General features: G+C 42.5%; 1 protein-coding gene across 2 annotated transcripts in view; it reads right to left on the reverse strand.

Moving 5' to 3' along the window:
- The window catches only part of LOC124612719 (alpha-tocopherol transfer protein-like), a 104979-nt gene that overhangs the window by 52363 nt on the left and 33616 nt on the right, over window positions 1-19000 (reverse strand). For both annotated transcript variants that reach the window (XM_047141078.1, XM_047141076.1), the window contains exon 3: window positions 3188-3347. In XM_047141078.1, the coding sequence (XP_046997034.1) occupies window positions 3188-3347 (160 nt within the window). The remainder of the gene's footprint in view (window positions 1-3187; window positions 3348-19000) is intronic.

The following is a 19000-nucleotide window of genomic DNA, read 5'->3' on the forward strand; positions in this document are numbered from 1 at the left end:
CGGGTGATTGTATGGTGTGAAACGCACTGTCATGGAACAATCGCTGCGATATTTCTTGATGGCGCTGTGACTACCGAATGGTACATAAACGTTTGGGAAGATGATTTCATCCCCATTATCCAAAGTGACCCTGATTACGACAAGGTGTTGTTCATGCAAGATGGAGCTCAACCCCATCGAAGGAGGAGAGCGATGTCCTTGAGAACACTTTGGAGTCCGCATTCTGGCTCTGGGGTATCCAGAGGCCACTGGCATGGGCCTCGATGGGCCGCCACATGCTTCGGATCTGCTCACATGTGACTCCTTTTTGTGGAGCTATGTTAAATACAAGGTGTACAGCAATAACCGCAATTTCATTGCTGAGCTGAAAATAGCCATTCAGGAGGTCATCGATAGCATGGATGTTCCGACACTTCGGCAGTTCATGCAGAATTTCGCTATTCGTCTGCGCCACATCATTGTATTGATGCAGGCATATCGAAGAAGACATAACCTAAACTGGAATATCTGAAGTGACTTTTACATGTTCAGTAAAGCGTGTGCACGCCGTAGTTTCTAACTAATTTACGTTTTTTTTTTTCATACACTTCAATAATTGTCATTCCGTATGGAGACAAAAAGACAACGTACGTCTTACAATACTTCATCTACAGTTGATGTGCGGTAGGACTGTTGACATATTTTAAAATATCTAAAATCCCATATATCGATATTTAAAAAAATATCATCATCGGCTCTCGACGTGTTGACGGAAAAATGTCAGCGTACCGGGCTACAAAAACAACGATTGCAAATTGTAAATATACTACAGATTTAGAGCTGTATTTTTAAGTATTGGTTTTGTTATTAGAAGTTCTGTACATCAACAAGGTAGCAGCCTGCCTGTCCCTCTTAGAGGAAGAATTGAAAGGTAAACTATGCACATTCATGCTTGGCGACAACCACTTTGCTAACGGTGGTGTCTGGATGTAAGTGGCACAATAAAAGGTGCCTGATGGGTCCGTCGTTCGGTTTGGTCAAGTATCGCGTTTGTCCGGAAGACTTCATTTCGACCGTCCGGTTTTTAAATTTCTGCCAACGCTTAACAACCTAGTAGTTGTAGTGTCAAAAATCAGTCGTGAAGCTAAACGTCACAGTTTCTGTTGGTAGCGCCGAGAGCCGATTGCGTCAGCATTTCCCCTCACACATCTCCGTCCACAGCAAAGACCAATCTTGCCATTCAGAGTATTTTTCATGATTTTCAGCAGCTGTTTTTGAACAATGGCGATGTAAAGAAATAACACACTAGTTGCGTTAAAAATTGTTTTTTTAACCCAATTTCTTCACATCGAAAACGTTGTTATTCCATTACCAGCCCCCCTCCCCCCCCCCCCCCCCCCAGCGCAATCGGACTACTATATCTGTGCCACCTACACTTGCTTCACACAGTCAAAGAGAAAGACTGGACATGATGAAAGCTTAAAAAGTACTATGACTCCTTCACATGGTGAAAGTAAAATTAAGTTCTACAACAATTTCAAAAGAGCAACTTCAAATACTTGCCGAAAATAGCGAAAAAAATAAACATAAATTAAAATTATCGGCACTCGATATTGCCATTTGATATCTGTATATCGAAACATCGACGAAAAATAATCGGCGTTACACATCGATAATCAAATAAAAATAACTACACTACTGGCCATTAAAATTGTTACACCACGAAGATGACGTGCTACAGAGACGAAACTCAACAGACAGGAAGAAGATGCTGTGATATGCAAATGATTAGCTTTTCAGAGCATTCACACAAGGCTGGCGCCGGTGGCGAAACCTACAACGTGCTGACATGAGAAAAGTTTCCAACTGATTTCTCATGCACAAATAGCAGGTGACCGGCGTTGCCTGATGAAACGTTGTTGTGATGTCTCGTGTAAGGAGGAGAAATGCGTACAATCACGATTCCGACTTTGATAAAGGTCGGATTGTAGCCTGTCGCGATTGCGGTTTATCGTATCGCGACATTACTGCTCGCGTTGGTCGAGATCCAGTGACTGTTAGCACAATATGGAATCGGTGGGTTCAGGACGGTAATACGGAACGCCATGCTGGATCCCAACGGCCTCGTATCACTAGCAGTCCTGATGACAGGCATATTATCCGCATGGCTGTAACGGATCGTGCAGCCATGTCTCGATCCCTGGGTCAACAGATGGGGACGTTTGCGAGACAACACTTATCTGCACGAACAGCTCGACGACGTTTGCAGCAGCATGGACTATCGGCTTGGAGACCACGACTGTGGTTACCCTTGACGCTGCATCACAGACAGGAGCGCCTGCTATGGTGTACTCGACGAAGAACCTGGGTGCACGAATGGCAAAACGTCATTTTTTGGATGAATCCAGATTTTTACAGCATCATGATGGTCGCATCTGTATTTGGCGACATCGCAGGGAACGCACGTTGGAAGCGTGTATTCGTCATCGCCATACTGGCGTATCACCCGGTGTGATGGTATGGGGTGCCATTGGTTGCACGTCTCGGTCACCTCTTCATCGCATTGACGGCTCTTTGAACAGTAGACGTTACATTTCAGATGTGTTACGACCCGTGGCTCTACCCTTCATTCGATCCATGCGAAACCCTATATTTCAGCAGGATAATGCACTACCGCATGTTGAAGGTCCTGTACGGGCCTTTCTGCATACAGAGAATGTTCGTCTGCTGCCCTGGCCAGCACATTCTCCATATATCTCACCAATTGTAACGTATGGTCAATGGTGGCCGAGCAGCTGGCTCGTCACAATACGCCAGTCACTACTGTTGATTAACTGTGGTATCGTGTTGAAGCTGCATGGGCAGCTGTGCCTGTACACGCCATCCAAGCTCTGTTTGACGCAATGCCGAGGCGTATCGCCGTTATTACGGCCAGAGGTGGTTGTTCTGGGTACTGATTTTTCAGGATCTTTGCACCGAAATTGCCTGAAAATGTAATCACATGTCAGTTCTAGTATAATATATTTGTCCAATGAATACCCGTTTATCATCTGCATTTTTTCTTGGTGTAGTAATTTTAATGGCCAGTAGTGTATATATCGTTATTTTATCAACAGCCCTAGTGTTCGGGAAGGAATGGTTACAGTTATAACAATGCTGTAAGGAACACCGTTCGACTAGACATGTCGTATTTGTGTGAGAGACTCACACGTGTTGGGCCATGGCCTGCAAGTCGGGCCGCAGCAGGTCCCTCTCCTGCAGCAACTCCGGCAGGCGACTCCTCAGAGAGAAGTACGCGTCGAGCGCCACCTTGGTGCGCTCCAGGCTGCACTTGCAGTTGAGGTACAGCCGCTCCAGCCGAACCTCATCTGGACAAACACACATGTAACATGTTAGTCTGAAGACTTTCGTGGTCATTGTCACTAAAATTAAAATCTTCTGGGTTGTTAGGCCGCCTCATATTTCCTTCTAAAGTAATCGACGTTTCGACCCCCCTGCTGGGATTGTCTTCAGGACGAAACTCTTATGAATATAATTGGTGTCTCATCGTGATTGGATATAAAGGTACTATTTTACACTTTCGCTGGAGAAGGGTTGTTGGTTGAAATTCCTTCTACTGCCATTGGCTATCCATCATCATTGGCTGGATGCGAAACGGACAGAGCAAGAGAGGGGGAATGTTTACCAAAAATGTTATTGTCCGCCGAGGTGACTTGCAGCGCGTTGTTCGTATTGCTCGCACACCGCGGCCGCATATTTACTTCCTTGATGCCGCGGAGCCCTGATGCCCAAAGGCTATAGCCGTCCCCTCTATTGAAATTAGAAGTGTTCTTGACAATTTCAACCACTTCCTGGACCTTTCTTGTATAAATGTAGGTTTCTTCAGCCAGCACACGTACTTTATTAATATCTATGTCTGAGCCACAGTTCTCATGATATTCCCCGATTTTATACTTTGTTTTTGTCGCAAGTGCTGTTCGTGCTCCTGATGCGTTCTTTAACCGTTCTTCCCGTTTCGCCTATATGCCCATTGTCACAGCCACATGTCACTTGATAGACGCCTGCATTGTGGAGGCAACCAGGTGGATCCGTTTTCCGTCGGAAAAATCTTTTATTTTGTTTTGATTAAAGAAAGACGTCTGGATAACATTTTCTTTAAAATTCTGCTTATGTGGTCGGTGACCCCAGAAACGAACGGTAACCTAACGGAGTGAGAAGGCGGTATCTCGTCATTCTTATTAGCGTGGCTCCCCGCCATCAAGGAAGTAAATATGCGACAGCGGTGTGCGAGCAATACGAACAACGCGCTGCAAGTCACGTCGACGGACCACTATATTTTGGGTAAACGTTCCCCCTCTCTTGCTCTGTTCATTTCGTATCTAGCCATTGATGATGGCCAACCAATAGCAAGAGGAGGAATTTCAACCAATAACCCTTCTCCAGTTTAAATGTGGAATAGTGCCTTTCTATACAATGACGATCGGCCACCAGTACTATCCATAAGGGTTCAGCCAATAACGCCCTTTATTCTGCATCAGCGCGGGAGTAACAGCCTCTGACGATGGCCCACCAATGGTAGTTACGAGAATTTTAAACGATGCTCCCACTTCTCCAGCACAAAATCGGGGGAAGTCCCCTTTATAAGAGAATGTTACACTGATCTCTGACAGTATTCTAGCAATAGTCGATACAGTACATCCTGAAGACGACCCCAGCAGACGGGGCGAAACGTCGATTACTTTAGAGGGAAATATGGTGCGGGCTAACAACCGAGAAGATTTTAATTTTACACACGTAACAGCTTTTCACATTCACCGAGCATTATTTTTACAACGAAGATTGTTACCGATTGTACAGACACAATGTACTCGTATCATCGTGGTAGCAGCAGCTCCCTTTTTTGTGTCTGTGACTGATGAAGAAGTGCGTGAAACTCAAAAGGAACTATCTTGACGCAAAGTCACTTCACAGTGTAAACGTTATGGTACTCATCCGAGACAAAACAAAATTTCACTTACGACCATTCACCGTTAAATGGTTCAAATTGTTAAGAACCGTACAAGAAACTCAGATCGCGCGCGCGCGCGCGCGCGCGCACACACACACACACACACACACACACACACACACACACACACACACATTGCGGGAGACTCCATGAGAATGCCTATGTCTCCAAAAACAAATCGGGTAAGTATCACAGTTCACATGTGTGCGATAGGGCAATGCTAACACGATTGTCTGCTAAAATGTAAGATGATGTCTCTTGAGCTGCAGACACTTGTATTACTGTTTTAGATATAGAATCATTGCTTTGGCTATTGCTGGTATGCTAATACTGTTGTTGCAACTGAGGTACAGAGGGGACTATGTTTATTATTATAAAATGCACATTTAATGGCTTTTGACAGAACCTACAAAGAGTAACGCAGCTACATAACGCTTTCTGTAGTTACCCGTTCCCCAGTTTCCTAGCAGAGTGGGTGCCATCTGCTTGTCAATCGTAGCTTTAGGCCCATTCCAGCCTCATGTTTTGTCCATTTCACAGCAACCCACAACAAGCTATACCGTTAGTAAGGGCTATCCAATTCCATTTATAAAACCATAGATCAAGAAATATCTCATTTGATAGGATACTACGACAGCAGACACAGTAAACTACTATATTTTCCACTATAACCACTTGCCACGCAGGTCGTTTTTATCCACGGAACTTCTTATGAAACCCTACGTCGTACATATTGAAATAACGTGTTTCGTTGTTACAAAATAGACTAATACGAGGGACATATTAATGGTACTCCTAAGGTCAGAGGAGTCATAATCTAAAACATCCAATAAATGTTTCCGTAACAATACAGTGGGGTAGTGCCCGAGTCTTACATATCTTCAGCAGTTGATGACAATTTTTATGTTATAGCATAAGACTCTTGGAGCCCATCGGTCTCATGAAGAAATCCAGCGACTTTTGTTTCAGAGGCGCACAACTGATATAAAACTGGTAGCACCATGCGGTTGATAGCGCTGAGTGGCTTTGAGCCATGGGGGTAGTCATTGTTATCGCTTTCTTTTCCCAATTATATTAACACAACAAAGAAAACGTTTTGCATCACATCCATACATTGGAACGTGTGGAAGTTAGACTGAAAGAGATCAGGTAGCTAAAGAAAACGCTTCATTAAACTAGAAAGTATCTTTGCCGTAAGTCATGAACCTAACCTTCAAAATAAATGTTCTACGTTCGAAAGTTCACATATTAGCATATCTGTAAAATCAAATTCTGTTACTGTCTAATATTCCCCACCAACGATGGTCTACCTCCTGCTTCGTAAAATATTTAGATCATCCTTGGCATGCTGTTCCAAGGTTTCCGAGATGACGATGTCGCTGGCGGTGGTGGCCGAGCGGTTCTAGGCGTTTCAGTACAGAAGCGCGCGACTGCTACAGTCGCAGATTTGAATCCTGCCTCGGGCATGGATGTGTGTGATGTCCTTAGGTTGGTTAGGTTTAAGTAGTTCTAAGTTATAGGGGATTGATGACCTCAGATGTTAAGTCCCATAGTGCTCAGAGCCATTTGAACCGTGACGATGTCCCTCTCCTATCCTCTGAGGTCATGCAGTGTGAGAGAACGGTTCCAGCAATGATGCTCTTTAAGTTCAACTGCTCCTGAACATGTTCAGTTTGATTCGTGTCAGAAGGTAGGTCATGCTATTGCATTCTATTGGTTCCTGCGTTCTGGAAAAAGTTTTATCGACTTAACGTACGAACCTGTCACCGCGGTGTTGATGTAGGTCATGAAAATAATTTGGATTTTGTGCAAATACTACAAATCCCTTAAATTACACAGGGCAACGATAAACTTTTTTATTTTGATAGCTGATCTGCATAAGTTTTTATGAGCTGAATCCAAATCTAGACTTAGTTTTTCTGTATCACCCATAGTTGTCGAGCAATATGCTTTATATTATATAGCATAAAAATCTTATGCTTATACAGTAAATGGGGAATTCAATGAAACACTTTGTTACAATATAACGTTGGTTTGTATTTACAGAACGCTACTTAACACAACGATATGTGTTAATAGAGGTTTCACTTGTCAGTTCTAATTGGTTTATATGGTCTTTCCCTTTTTTCTTTGAAGTTTTTTGTGTAGTTTTTACTACGATGAGTCGCTTGCTGAACTTCTCTGTGAAGTGACCAACAGCAGTCCCCCATCATGTTGCTGTTCCAGCGGCCTTGGTAGCGTTTTTCCATCACTTTAATGTCCTGGTGAGAAAGCGCTCACTAACATCTCCCATATTGTCCGAGAAGTAATCAAGGTGACTGTTCAAAAAGTGAACTTTCAGGCTCATTAAACATCCTAAAGTTTGAAACTTCTTTAACATTGTAGCCATAATAGAAACATATTCTGGGTCTTTTTCATGTCCTAAGAACTGAGGAGGCATTGAATAGAATTGGGGAGAAGAGGAGTTTGTGGCACAACTTGACGAGAAGAAGGGATCGGTTGGTAGGACATGTTCTGAGGCATCAAGGGATCACAAATTTAGCATTGGAGGGCAGCGTGGAGGGTAAAAATCGTAGAGGGAGACCAAGAGATGAATACACTAAGCAGATTCGGAAGGATGTAGGTAGCAGTAGGTACTGGGAGATGAAGAAACTTGCACAGGATAGGGTAGCATGGAGAGCTGCATCAAACCAGTCTCAGGACTGAAGACCACAAGAACAACAAGAACTTTGTAACGGTTTGCTTGAATGATACCCATACTTCTTTCTCGTGTAACGTCATTGTGGATTCAAAAATAACATCAAACATCGATTTTCTAACGTCAGGTCCGACAAAGACGCCTTCTTTTATTGTAACTTCTGAAAGGTGTGGAAGCTTTTGGCAGAGAAACTTAAAACATGGTCCATCTTTAGACAAAGCCTTTACAAACTGATTCATTAGCCCTAACTTTATATTTAGAGGTGGTAGGAGTACGTGTTTTGGATCTACAAGGTATTTGCGTAGAACTTGCTTCTCGCCAGGTTTTAAAGATTCCCTCACAGGACAGTCCATTCTGCACCAGTGTTGATCCCTAGCCCTGCTATAACATTCACACAAGTAACATGGAAATTTGTAAAGCCACCTTGCTGACCAAGGGGCATGCATGTTACTTTTAGATCGCCACATATCACCCAACCATGAGCAGAATAGCCTATTTTATTTAGCACTATTTCTAGGTTTCCATAGCTTTCATTCCTATGTACAGAATGTCCAACAGGTATAGATGCATAAATTGCGTAATAAAACAGCCTTTAAACTACCTATATTCTTCACGGGTTTCCAGCCGGATCATGTCGTCGACCAGACAATATTTCATCTGACCAGCTGGCCGTCATCTTCAGGTGAGTTAATGCTCGTGCACTGCCTCGCCGGAACCAGAACTGACTTCCAGCCACAACGACGGCTGGTCCGCCGAAATATTGTGTCTGGACGACGACATGATCCGGCTGCAAACCCGTGAAGAATATCAGCAGTTATCACGCCGGGAAAATCTACGAAATCACAGCCTTTAAACTAGTTTTGGATAACCAATGAACAGCCTCCAGTCTTCCTTTTTGTATTCAGTACCAAACTCATTCTTCAGACTGGGAATGTCTGAGAAGTACACTAAATCACCTTCTTGATGAAAAAAACTTGGAAAATTGCTGCTCTCTCTCTTTCTGTACATTTATATACCTGTTACAACTGCCAATAAGTTCTTTTGTTTTAATCTAGAGCCAAGCAATTCAGCTTTTGCTTTCGTTAAGCCCAGATCCCTAATCAAATCGTTAAGTTCGGTACGAGTAAACCATTTGGGCTCTAGACTTTCTGTATTACAATGGAATTCGTCATAATCTGGTTCATCTAAATCACACCGTACATCAGAAAATACTTCATTTGGAATAGAATTTTAATCATCTGTTGGTTCAGGAACCGGAAAATCTACACCCTGCCCTACTGGTCGGATGGCGGACGGAAGGTTGGGGTAGCTTACTACCATCTTGTTTTTCGAATTATGACCAGTAATATCAACACTGCAAAAGTAGCAATCGTCGGAAATATTTCTTGGCTCCCTCCATAACATAGGAACAGCAAATCTAAAGGCTTTTTTCTTCTTTTTGGATCATTTTCACAGATCTTCAATACACACATAAAATATCTTATGTGGCACCCGGTACTTCTCTTTATCGCCAAGTTTAGATCCAAAGTATGATGGATAAACCTTTTTCACAAAGTCTGTAATGTTTCTTTGGTCTCTGTTAGTCACAAACTCACCACAAATATAACAAAAACTGTCAGAGTTTTTACAACCACGCTTAAACATTGCACTGAGCACACGTACAGGGTACGGGAAAGTGAAGATAGGCTGACAGCAAACGAAACGCCATCTGTTAACACAAAAATAGAATGGAAGTTTTTTTTTTAAATCACATGTTTTCAGCAGTGCTACAAACGTCATCTGCATTCATTACACCTCCTTTTTAAATTATTTTAACTATATAAAAGTTCACCCCCCCCCCCCCCCCCCCCCCATGAACCATAGATCTTGCCGTTGGTGGGGAGGCTTGCGAGTCTCAGCGATACAGATGGCCGTATCGTACGTGCAACCACAACGGAGGGGTATCTGTTGAGAGGCCAGACAAACGTGTGGTTCTGAAGAGGGCAGCAGCCTTTTCAGTAGTTTCAGGTGCAACAGTCTGGATGATTGACTGATTTGGCCTTGTGACACTAACCAAAACGGCCTTGCTGTGCTGGTACTGCGAACGGCTGAAAGCAAGGTGAAACTACAGCCGTCATTTTTCCCGAGGGCATGCAGCTTTACTGTATGGTTAAATGATGATGGCGTCCTCTTGGGTAAAATATTCCGGAGGTAAAATAGTGCCCCATTCGGACCTCCGGGCGGGGACTACTCAGGAGGACGTCATTATCAGGAGAAAGAAAACTGGCGTTCTACGGATCGGAGCGTGGAATGTCAGATCCCTTAATCGAGCAGGCAGGTTAGAAAATTTAAAAATGGCTATGGATAAGTTAAAGTTAGATATAGTAGGAATTAGTGAAGTTCGGTGGCAGGAGGAACAGGACTTTTGGTCAGGCGAATACAGGGTTATAAATACAAAATCAAATAGGGGTAATGCAGGAGTCGGTTTAATAATGAATAAAAAATAGGAATGCGGGTAAGCTACTACAAACAGCATAGTGAACGCCTTATTGTGGCCAAGATAGACACGAAGCCCACGCCTACTACAGTAGTACAGGTTTATATGCCAACTAGCTCTGCTGATGACGAAGACATGGAAGAAATGTATGATGAAATAAAAGAAATTATTTAGATAGTGAAGGGAGACGAAAATTTAATAGTCATGGGTGACTGGAATTCGGTAGTAGGAAAAGGGAGAAAAGGAAACGTAGTAGATCAATATGGATTGAGCCTAAGAAATGAAAGAGGAAGCCGTCTGGTAGAATTTTGCACAGAGCACAACTTAATCATAGCTAAAAAGTGGTTCAAGAATCATAAAAGAAGGTTGTATACATGAAAGAAACCTGGAGATACTGACAGGTTTCAGATAGATTATATAATGGTAAGACAGAGATGTAGGAACCAGGTTTTAAATTGTAAAACATTTCCAGGGGCAGATGTGGACTCTGACCACAATCTATTGGTTATGAATTGTAGATTAAAACGGAAGAAACTGCAAAAAAGGTGGGAATTTAAGGAGATTGGACCTGGATAAACTGCCTAAACCAGAGGTTGTACAGAGTTTCAGAGAGAACATAAGGGAACAATTGACAGGAATGGTGGAAAGAAATACAGTAGAAGAAGAATGAGTAGCTTTGAGAGATAAATTAGTAAAGGCAGCAGAGGATCGAGTAGGTAAAAAGACGAGGGCCAGTAGAAATCCTTGGGTAACAGAAGACGTATTGAATTTAATTGATGAAAAAAGAAAATATAAAAATGCAGTAAATGAACCAGGCAAAAAGGAATACAAACGTCTCAAAAATGAAATCGACAGGAAGTGCAAAATGGCTAAGCAGGGATGGTAAGAGGACAAACGTAAGGATGTAGAGGCTTATCTCACTGGGGGTAAGATAGATACTGCTTACAGGAAAATTAAAGAGACCTTTGTAGAGCTGCATCAAACCATTCTCTGGACTCGGGGAAAAGAGAACCACCTGTATGAATATCAAGATGGGAACCCAGTTCTAAGCAAAGAAGGGAAAGCAGAAAGGTGGAAGGAGCATATAGAGGGTCTATACAAGGGCGATGTACTTGAGGACAACATTACGGAAATCGAAGACGATGTAAATGAAGATGAAATGGGAGATAGGATACTGCGTGAAGAGTTTGAGAGAGCACTGAAAGACGTGAGTCGAAACAAGGCCCCGGGAGTAGACAACATTCCATTAGAACTACTGACGGCCTTTGGAGAGTCAGTCCCGACAAAACTCTACCATCTGGTGAGCAAGATGTATGAGACAGGCGAAATACCCTCAGACGTCAAGAAGAATATAATAATTCCAATCCCAAAGAAAGCAGGTGCCGACATGTGAAAATTACCGAACTATCAGTTTAATAAGTAACGGATGCAAAATACTAACGTGAATTCTTTACAGCCGAATGGAAAAACTGGTAGAAGCCGACCTCGGGGAAGATCAGTTTGGATTCCGTAAAAATATTGTACCACATGAGGCAATACTGACCCTACGACTTATCTTAGATGCTAGATTAAGCAAATGCAAACCTACGTTTCTAGCATTTGTAGACTTAGAGAAAGCTTTTGACAATGTTGACTGTAATACTCTCATTCAAATACAGGGAGCGAAAGGCTATTTACAATTTGTACAGAAACGAGATGGCAGTTATAAGATTCGAGGGACATGAAAGGGAAGCAGTGGTTGGGAAGGGAGTGAGACAGGGTTGTAGCCTCTGCCCGATGTTATTCAATCTATATATTGAGCAAGCAGTGAAAGAAACAAAAGAAAAATTCGGAATAGGTATTAAAATCCATGGAGAAGAAATAAAAACTTTGAGGTTCACCGATGACGTAATTCTGTCAGAGACAGCAAAGGACCCGAAAGAGCAGTTGAACGGAGTGCATAGTGTTTTGAAAGGAGGATATAAGGTGAACATCAACAAAAGCAAAACGAGGGTAATGGAATGTAGTGGAATTAAGTCGAGTGATACTGAGGGAATTAGATTAGGAAATGAGACACTTAAAGTAGTAAAGGAGTTCTGGTATTTGGGGAGCAATATAACAGATGATGGTCGAAGTAGAGTGGATATAAAATGTAGACTGGCAATGGCAAGGAAAGCGTTTCTGAAGAAGAGAAATTTGTTAACATCGAGTATAGATTTAAGTGTCAGGAAGTCGTTTCTGAAAATATTTGTATGGAGTGTAGCCCTGTATGGAAGTGAAACATGGACGACCATTATTTTGGACAAGAAGAGAATAGAAGCTTTCAAAATGTGGTGCAACAGAAGAATGCTGAAGATTAGATGGGTAGATCATGTAACCAATGAGAAGGTGTTGAATAGGTCTGGGGAGAAGAGAAATTTGTGGCACAACTGAGACAAGAAGAAGGGATCGGTTGTTAGGGCAAGGTCTGAGGTATCAATGGAACACCAATTTAGTATTGAAGGGCAGCGTGGAGGGTAAAAATCGTAGAGGGAGACCAAGAGATAAATACACTAAGGATGAACGTTGCAGTAGGTACTGGGAGATGAAGAAGCTTGCACAATTTTTGCAAAAACAGACATAATGTCTGATGGGAGAGCAGCAATCAGTGATTGTATAGTGTTACTTATAATTCGTCCTGATTGCAAAATTTTTTATTCATATGACCGGTTTCGGTTCGTTCAGAACCTTTTTCAGATCTGTAACGGTAATGATTCTAATTTACTATTTCACGGAGGCAAATCTTTTTCATCCTATCTAATCAACATCAAATGTACCAGAACGTACCTGATATTTCAGTTACAGGAGTAACCCGTCCAAATCCAGCAACTTTCACATGCTGCGTCACATAAAATTGGTTGGCAGAATGCACGTTATTTATAATAATTATAACACTATTACCGACAGGTGGCGTCTGGTACATTTGTTACATTCCATTTGCACATACTGTATTCAGCAGATTTTTTTTTATTAACTTTTATCTCCAAAAATACTTATTTAAAATATGTAGACGTCAAGGTCAAAATCTGTACTTAACAAAATTAAAAAACAGTAAAATAATTTTTATGCGATCTAAATAACATAGGGCTATTTATATATCTATGGCGTTGGTGTGGACTTGTTTTCCTCTACGGTCTGCTTCCGTGGTTCCCGCCATTTCGGTGTTGTGCCGCGATTCGCTCAGTCGTCTGACGTCCATCCCCGTGGGCAAGAGGGCCGCGCAGGAGGGCCCCGTCAACGACGCCGGGCGCTGTACGCATCTTCCGGTTCCTCCGCAACGCACCATCTCTCATCCCTTGGCCTGGACCTCCACACGCAACAGTTGTCATCTTAGTAAGTCATCATAAATGCTAAAATAGGCATTATGATTGAATTCGCTTTGCTCGTTGAGGATTAAATCCGGATATTTTTTTGTGGGTGTATATTTCAATTTCTTTCAACAAGAAAAAATATGTGTCTCACAGTGGAAGAATTACAGATAAGATTGAAAGATGCTTTCGTAAATCCGACGTTAAAATAGGGTTCCGAACAAATAAAATTGAAGCCCCGGCACAAAATATGTAATAGTAGGAATAAATTTCAGGATTCAGGTGTATATAAGATCAAATGTAATGACTGCTGTAAACAATATATAGGGCAGACTTAGATCGTATAAAAATGATAATTTTACTGTTTTTTAATTTTGTTAAGTACAGATTTTGACCTTGACATCTACATATTTTAAATAAGTAGTTTTGGAGATAAAAGTTAATCCAAAAAAATCTACTGAATACAGTATGTGCAAATGGAATGTAACAAATGTACCAGACGCCACCTGTCGGTAATAGTGTTATAATTATTGTAAATAACGTGCATTCTGCCAACCAATTTTATGTGACGCAGCATGTGAAAGTTGCTGGATTTGGACGGGTTACTCCTGTAACTGAAATATCAGGTACGTTCTGGTACATTTGATGTTGATTAGATAGGATGAAAAAGATTTGCTTCCGTGAAATAGTAAATTAGTATCATTATCGTTACAGATCTGAAAATGGTTCTGAACGAACCGAAACCGGTCATATGAATAAAAAATTTTGCAATCAAGACGGATTATAAGTAACATTAAGCTTGCACAGGATAGAGTAGCATGGAGTGTTGCGTCAAACCAGTCTCAGGACTGAAGAACACAACAAAAACATATAAAAGTTGTTAAATTATTTAAAAATCTCTTACTTAAATATACTAACTGTAAAATGTGAAGAAGTTGGGGGTGATACACTTTTTTAAGTATCATCTTCGGATTTCCCACCCTAAGAAACATAATAGTAAGGTGTTTTGAGCTAAAAAGTTTTGGCCTGTATTATCATCTACTGTGTAATCTCAACAATCGATTTTTAGAGCGAAGTAAATAAAGAGAAAGCCGCTTGGAAGTACTCCATTTCGTAACTACAGGTTAGTATCCACAACTGTGGTGACATGTGGGTCAGTATACTACGACTTGAGACACAGGCAAGCCATGTCCAGCAGAAAACTGGACCACCAATGGCAATGGCGCTTAGCAAGTGGGTCAAATGCCACCACACAAGGCAAGTCTCTTATTATAGGCGACGTAAGTACGGACTATGTTTCAGTGAAAGATTACATTTTTGTGAAACAGCGATCATTGCAAATTATATAAAAATCAGTGAAGAAACAGTGAAAATGGCGATGAGTATTTTATTAAGAGTGACCGTTTTAGACCATCTTCAGACAGCACCATTAGCTGAAGTCAACTGACCTCAGTCGCAATCTAGACTGCTTTTTCATTGATTTTATTCAGTTAGAGAAACGTACCTCGTAGCGATACAAATGTGGCTGAATTTTGGGGCGGAAGCATTCTGATTCGCTCACTGCCGGTGTGCAGCAGCACCAGTAAGACGCCGAGAGCCATGCCAGGCGCAGAGAAACCTGGGCAGCGCCTTGGGCTGTGCCTGCTACAGCCGCCACCAAGTTCCTCACGGTATTTGGTGCCGCAAACCCGCCAAACTGCCGTCCACACCTGGTGCCGCCTGCACCGGCAGCGAGTCAAATGCCAATCACAGCTGTCCCCACATGCCACCGAGGAACACGCACGTAGGGTCGGGAGGCCGCCAGGGCTCCACAGTGCCCAAGGAAATACAATCGCACCAGAAAGTATTGGGACATGTCCGTATTTATCGCTGCTGGTTACAAAAGCCACACCTTCCGGTACACAGCACATGTACGTGCTACCTCACATACCAGACATTACAACTCTGCCCACAGTGCCTACTATTAACAAAGAAATGCAGTGTTAAGGGCAAATATGTATCTCCTCTGCACACAAAAATTACTGGCACAGAGCGTGGCTTCTCGGTATATTGCTGGGTTTTGAGGTACCGGAACGCCATATGCTGACGCAATAGACACTGCGTGTTGTTGACGGCCCAGTCGCTGGTATGTTGCTGTATTGAGCCATAGTGGTCAGCATGGGGCCGAAGAAGAAGGAACGTTCAGTGGCGTTGAGAGAGAGATTGGTTCAAAAATGGTTCAAATGGCTCTGAGCACTATGGGACTTAACATCTGTGGTCATCAGTCCCCTAGAACTTAGAACTACTTAAACCTAACTAACCTAAGGACCTCACACACATCCATGCCCTAGGCAGGATTCGAACCTGCGACCGTAGCAGTCGCGCGGTTCCTGACTGAGCGCCTAGAACCGCTAGACCACCGCGGCCGGCCAGAGAGATTGGTATTGCTCCATTCACAAGGGAGAAGCTATCGACATATCGGAGCAGAGGTGTCTGTTAGATACACCACGGTACGAGCCATCATTCATAAATATAAAGAGACTGGAACAACAGTGAATAAGTGTCGTCCTGGACGTTCAAAAGTGCTTACAACCCGAGAGCGTCGCCGTATCATCGCACTTGCTCGGAAGGAACCTGCTACAAGTCCCGCAACTATTGCTGAGGTTGTTCAGACAACGTCCAATAAGACGGTTAGTGTTCAAACTATACGAAATGTGTTGAATGAGGCTGACATGCATGGACGTTCTCCCAGGAAAAAGCCATACATATCGGAAATTAACAGGCAGAAACGTGTTCAGTTTGCTAAGGACTACATCAGCAAGCCGATGGAGTTTTGGAACACTGTGATATTTAGCGACGAATCTAAGTTCAATGTGTTCGAATTTGATGCAAGAAAGAAAGTTTGGCCAAAGCCGAATACACACCTCGACATCAAACACATGCATTCCACAGTGAAACACGATGGGGGCGGTATCATGGTCTGGGGCTGTATGGCGGCGTCCAGCGTTGGGAATCTAGCTGTAATCCGCGGTACAATGGATCATATGAGATACATCGACGTGTTGCGAGGTAATTTACACTCTAGTGCACATACATTGGGGTGTTTCATTTCAAGCAAGGCAACGACCCAAAACATACCGCCATGAAAACCTGGCAGTGGTTACTGTACAATGGCCCCAGAAGGGTTCTAACACCAACTCAGAGCCCTGATTTGAACCGCATTGAGAAACTGTGGGCTCATCTTGAAACATAAGTCAGAAAAAGGAGTCCGTCCGGTAAAAACGACTTGGAGAAAGGGCTCTTTGAGGAATGGGCGAAAATTACCCCTGACATCAACCAGAATTTAACAAAAAGCATTCCTAGGCGTTTATGTGCTGTTATAGATGCTAAAGGGATGCACACTAGCTATTAGAAGGTGAACTTCAATGAAGAAAACGAACGCACTCTCCGATTCATACGCGTGTGCCAATACTTTTTTGGATGCAGAAGAGCGATGTTTATTTTCATAACACTGTATGTTACTTTAAGGACAGGTGATTTGGACATATTTGTAACCTATGTAATGTAAGGTGGCACGTGTCTGGGTTCTGTTCTGAAATATATGTTTCGTTTAACTTACAGCCACTAAAATGTAGCTGTTCCAATGCCTTTTGGCGCGATTGTAGGCCGCCACTGACGGTACAGCCACAGCCAACAGGAGGCCACCGCATGCCACGAGCCTTCTGTCAGCAATGCAGGTCGGCTGATCAGCATCGAGGGCAGATGCCCGTACATCAGCTGCAGACTGACACAATGGACAGAGGCGAGATCGCCTCCCTGAGCCACGACACATCAAGTACCGCAACTGAACAGGCCACAGCGTTTCTACTCGGTCTACTGGACTTCCACCGCCACCCACTTAAACCCCAGAGCGCAACTGCGTTCTTCAGAGGGCGCCCGAGTCATCGTCACCACCGGGCACTCTCCATTAAGGACGAAACGCATCTGACATCAGTACATGATACTGTCCCAAACATGACTGACCCCTCTATTAGATTCGTGAGACTACATACCCTGAGATATGCCTAGTAGAGCTGTTCATAAGATAACTTGGCCCCTGCATGGAGAAGCATTGTCGTTCTCAGTTCTGGGCGATTGCATCCGCCCTGTACAAAGGGGCGGCCACCTCAGTTTCTTGTCGCCTGTTGAGCTGCACATTTCATCTGCTATGACCGAAATTCTCACCTCCTTTTGGCTCCATTTCCGGAACAGTTCGCACTATAGATGCTCAGTAGTCTTTCTCAAACCATTTCGGAAGCAAATTTTGTTCTGTCGTGTTTTATAGCCTTATTTATCAGCTTCATTATTAACTGTTTATCATTTCGTTAATGTTAATAGTTACTGACCTATTTAAATTTTACGTGAGATATGTACCTGTTTCCAAACTCGAGAAAATGTATAGAGCCCTCCCTTGTAATTGCCAGCACAAAAAATTATTGATTTAGTGAAAGTGAAACATTCATAGCATTCCTGACATCTGAAACTGTTCGGGATATCGAAACGATTTTTTTGGAAAATGGCAGCACGTAAGGCGGAAAATATTTTGCCATGTATTTAACAGCCAAAGCTCTGGTATCTACTGTGATATACGAGTAACACGGACTTTCTCAATGAAATGAGTGCTTACTTCAAGGGTCATCGACACTCGGTGAAATGGAAATTAGCATGAGCTTACAACAATGTACCTGAAGGAATCAGACGTTTATTTCTATTCTTATCATGAGCTTCTGACCTTATTCCTTAATTAATAACATACCATGCCTGAATTCTGTCGCAAATACAACTACATTATCGTAATAGTGAGATGAAATGGTGTAAACCTACTGCGTTTTTGCAAAAGAAACTAATTTTAAAATGGCAACAAGAGAAATGAAGAAAGGTTTACATGTCAGACAAAAATAAATCGCTGCTTCTGTTGCAATTTCAATGCCAGTAGGTGCTTTTTTTAATAATAAGCAATTGTTTCCAGTTGGTCATACTTGCATAACTTGTTAATATGATCTTTTGTAGATGTAGAATGAAAGTTTCAGTCTACAGTGGAGTGTGCGCTGATATGAAATCTCCTGGGATATCATAACTACATGCCGGATCGAAACTAACTCTGAATATTTGTCTTTCGCAGGCAAGTGCTCTACGGACTGAGCTGCCCAAACAAACCTCACGAACCCTCCTCACAGCTTTAGTTCCTCTAGTACCTCATCTCCTACCTTCCAAACTTCACAGTAAGTTTCATATCAGTGCACACTCCGCTGCAAACATTTTGTGTATGGTTATCAAATCACCGATTATCTGTGTAATTATTTGCGTACAGTAGATTTAATACGCAGTTACACCTCTTGTCTTGCAATTTTTGAAGGTTTTAGTTCAATTTTTATAATTATTTGATAGTACAGAATGTAAATTTTGTACCTCTGGTTTCTGTGTCAATGTTTTGTAAAGTGTCATGAAAATACCAGCAGTGCGAAATAACAACAAATAATATTTTGTACAATGAA

The sequence above is a fragment of the Schistocerca americana genome, chromosome 4 (assembly GCF_021461395.2).
Source record: "Schistocerca americana isolate TAMUIC-IGC-003095 chromosome 4, iqSchAmer2.1, whole genome shotgun sequence".
Taxonomy (NCBI): Eukaryota; Metazoa; Arthropoda; class Insecta; order Orthoptera; family Acrididae; genus Schistocerca; species Schistocerca americana.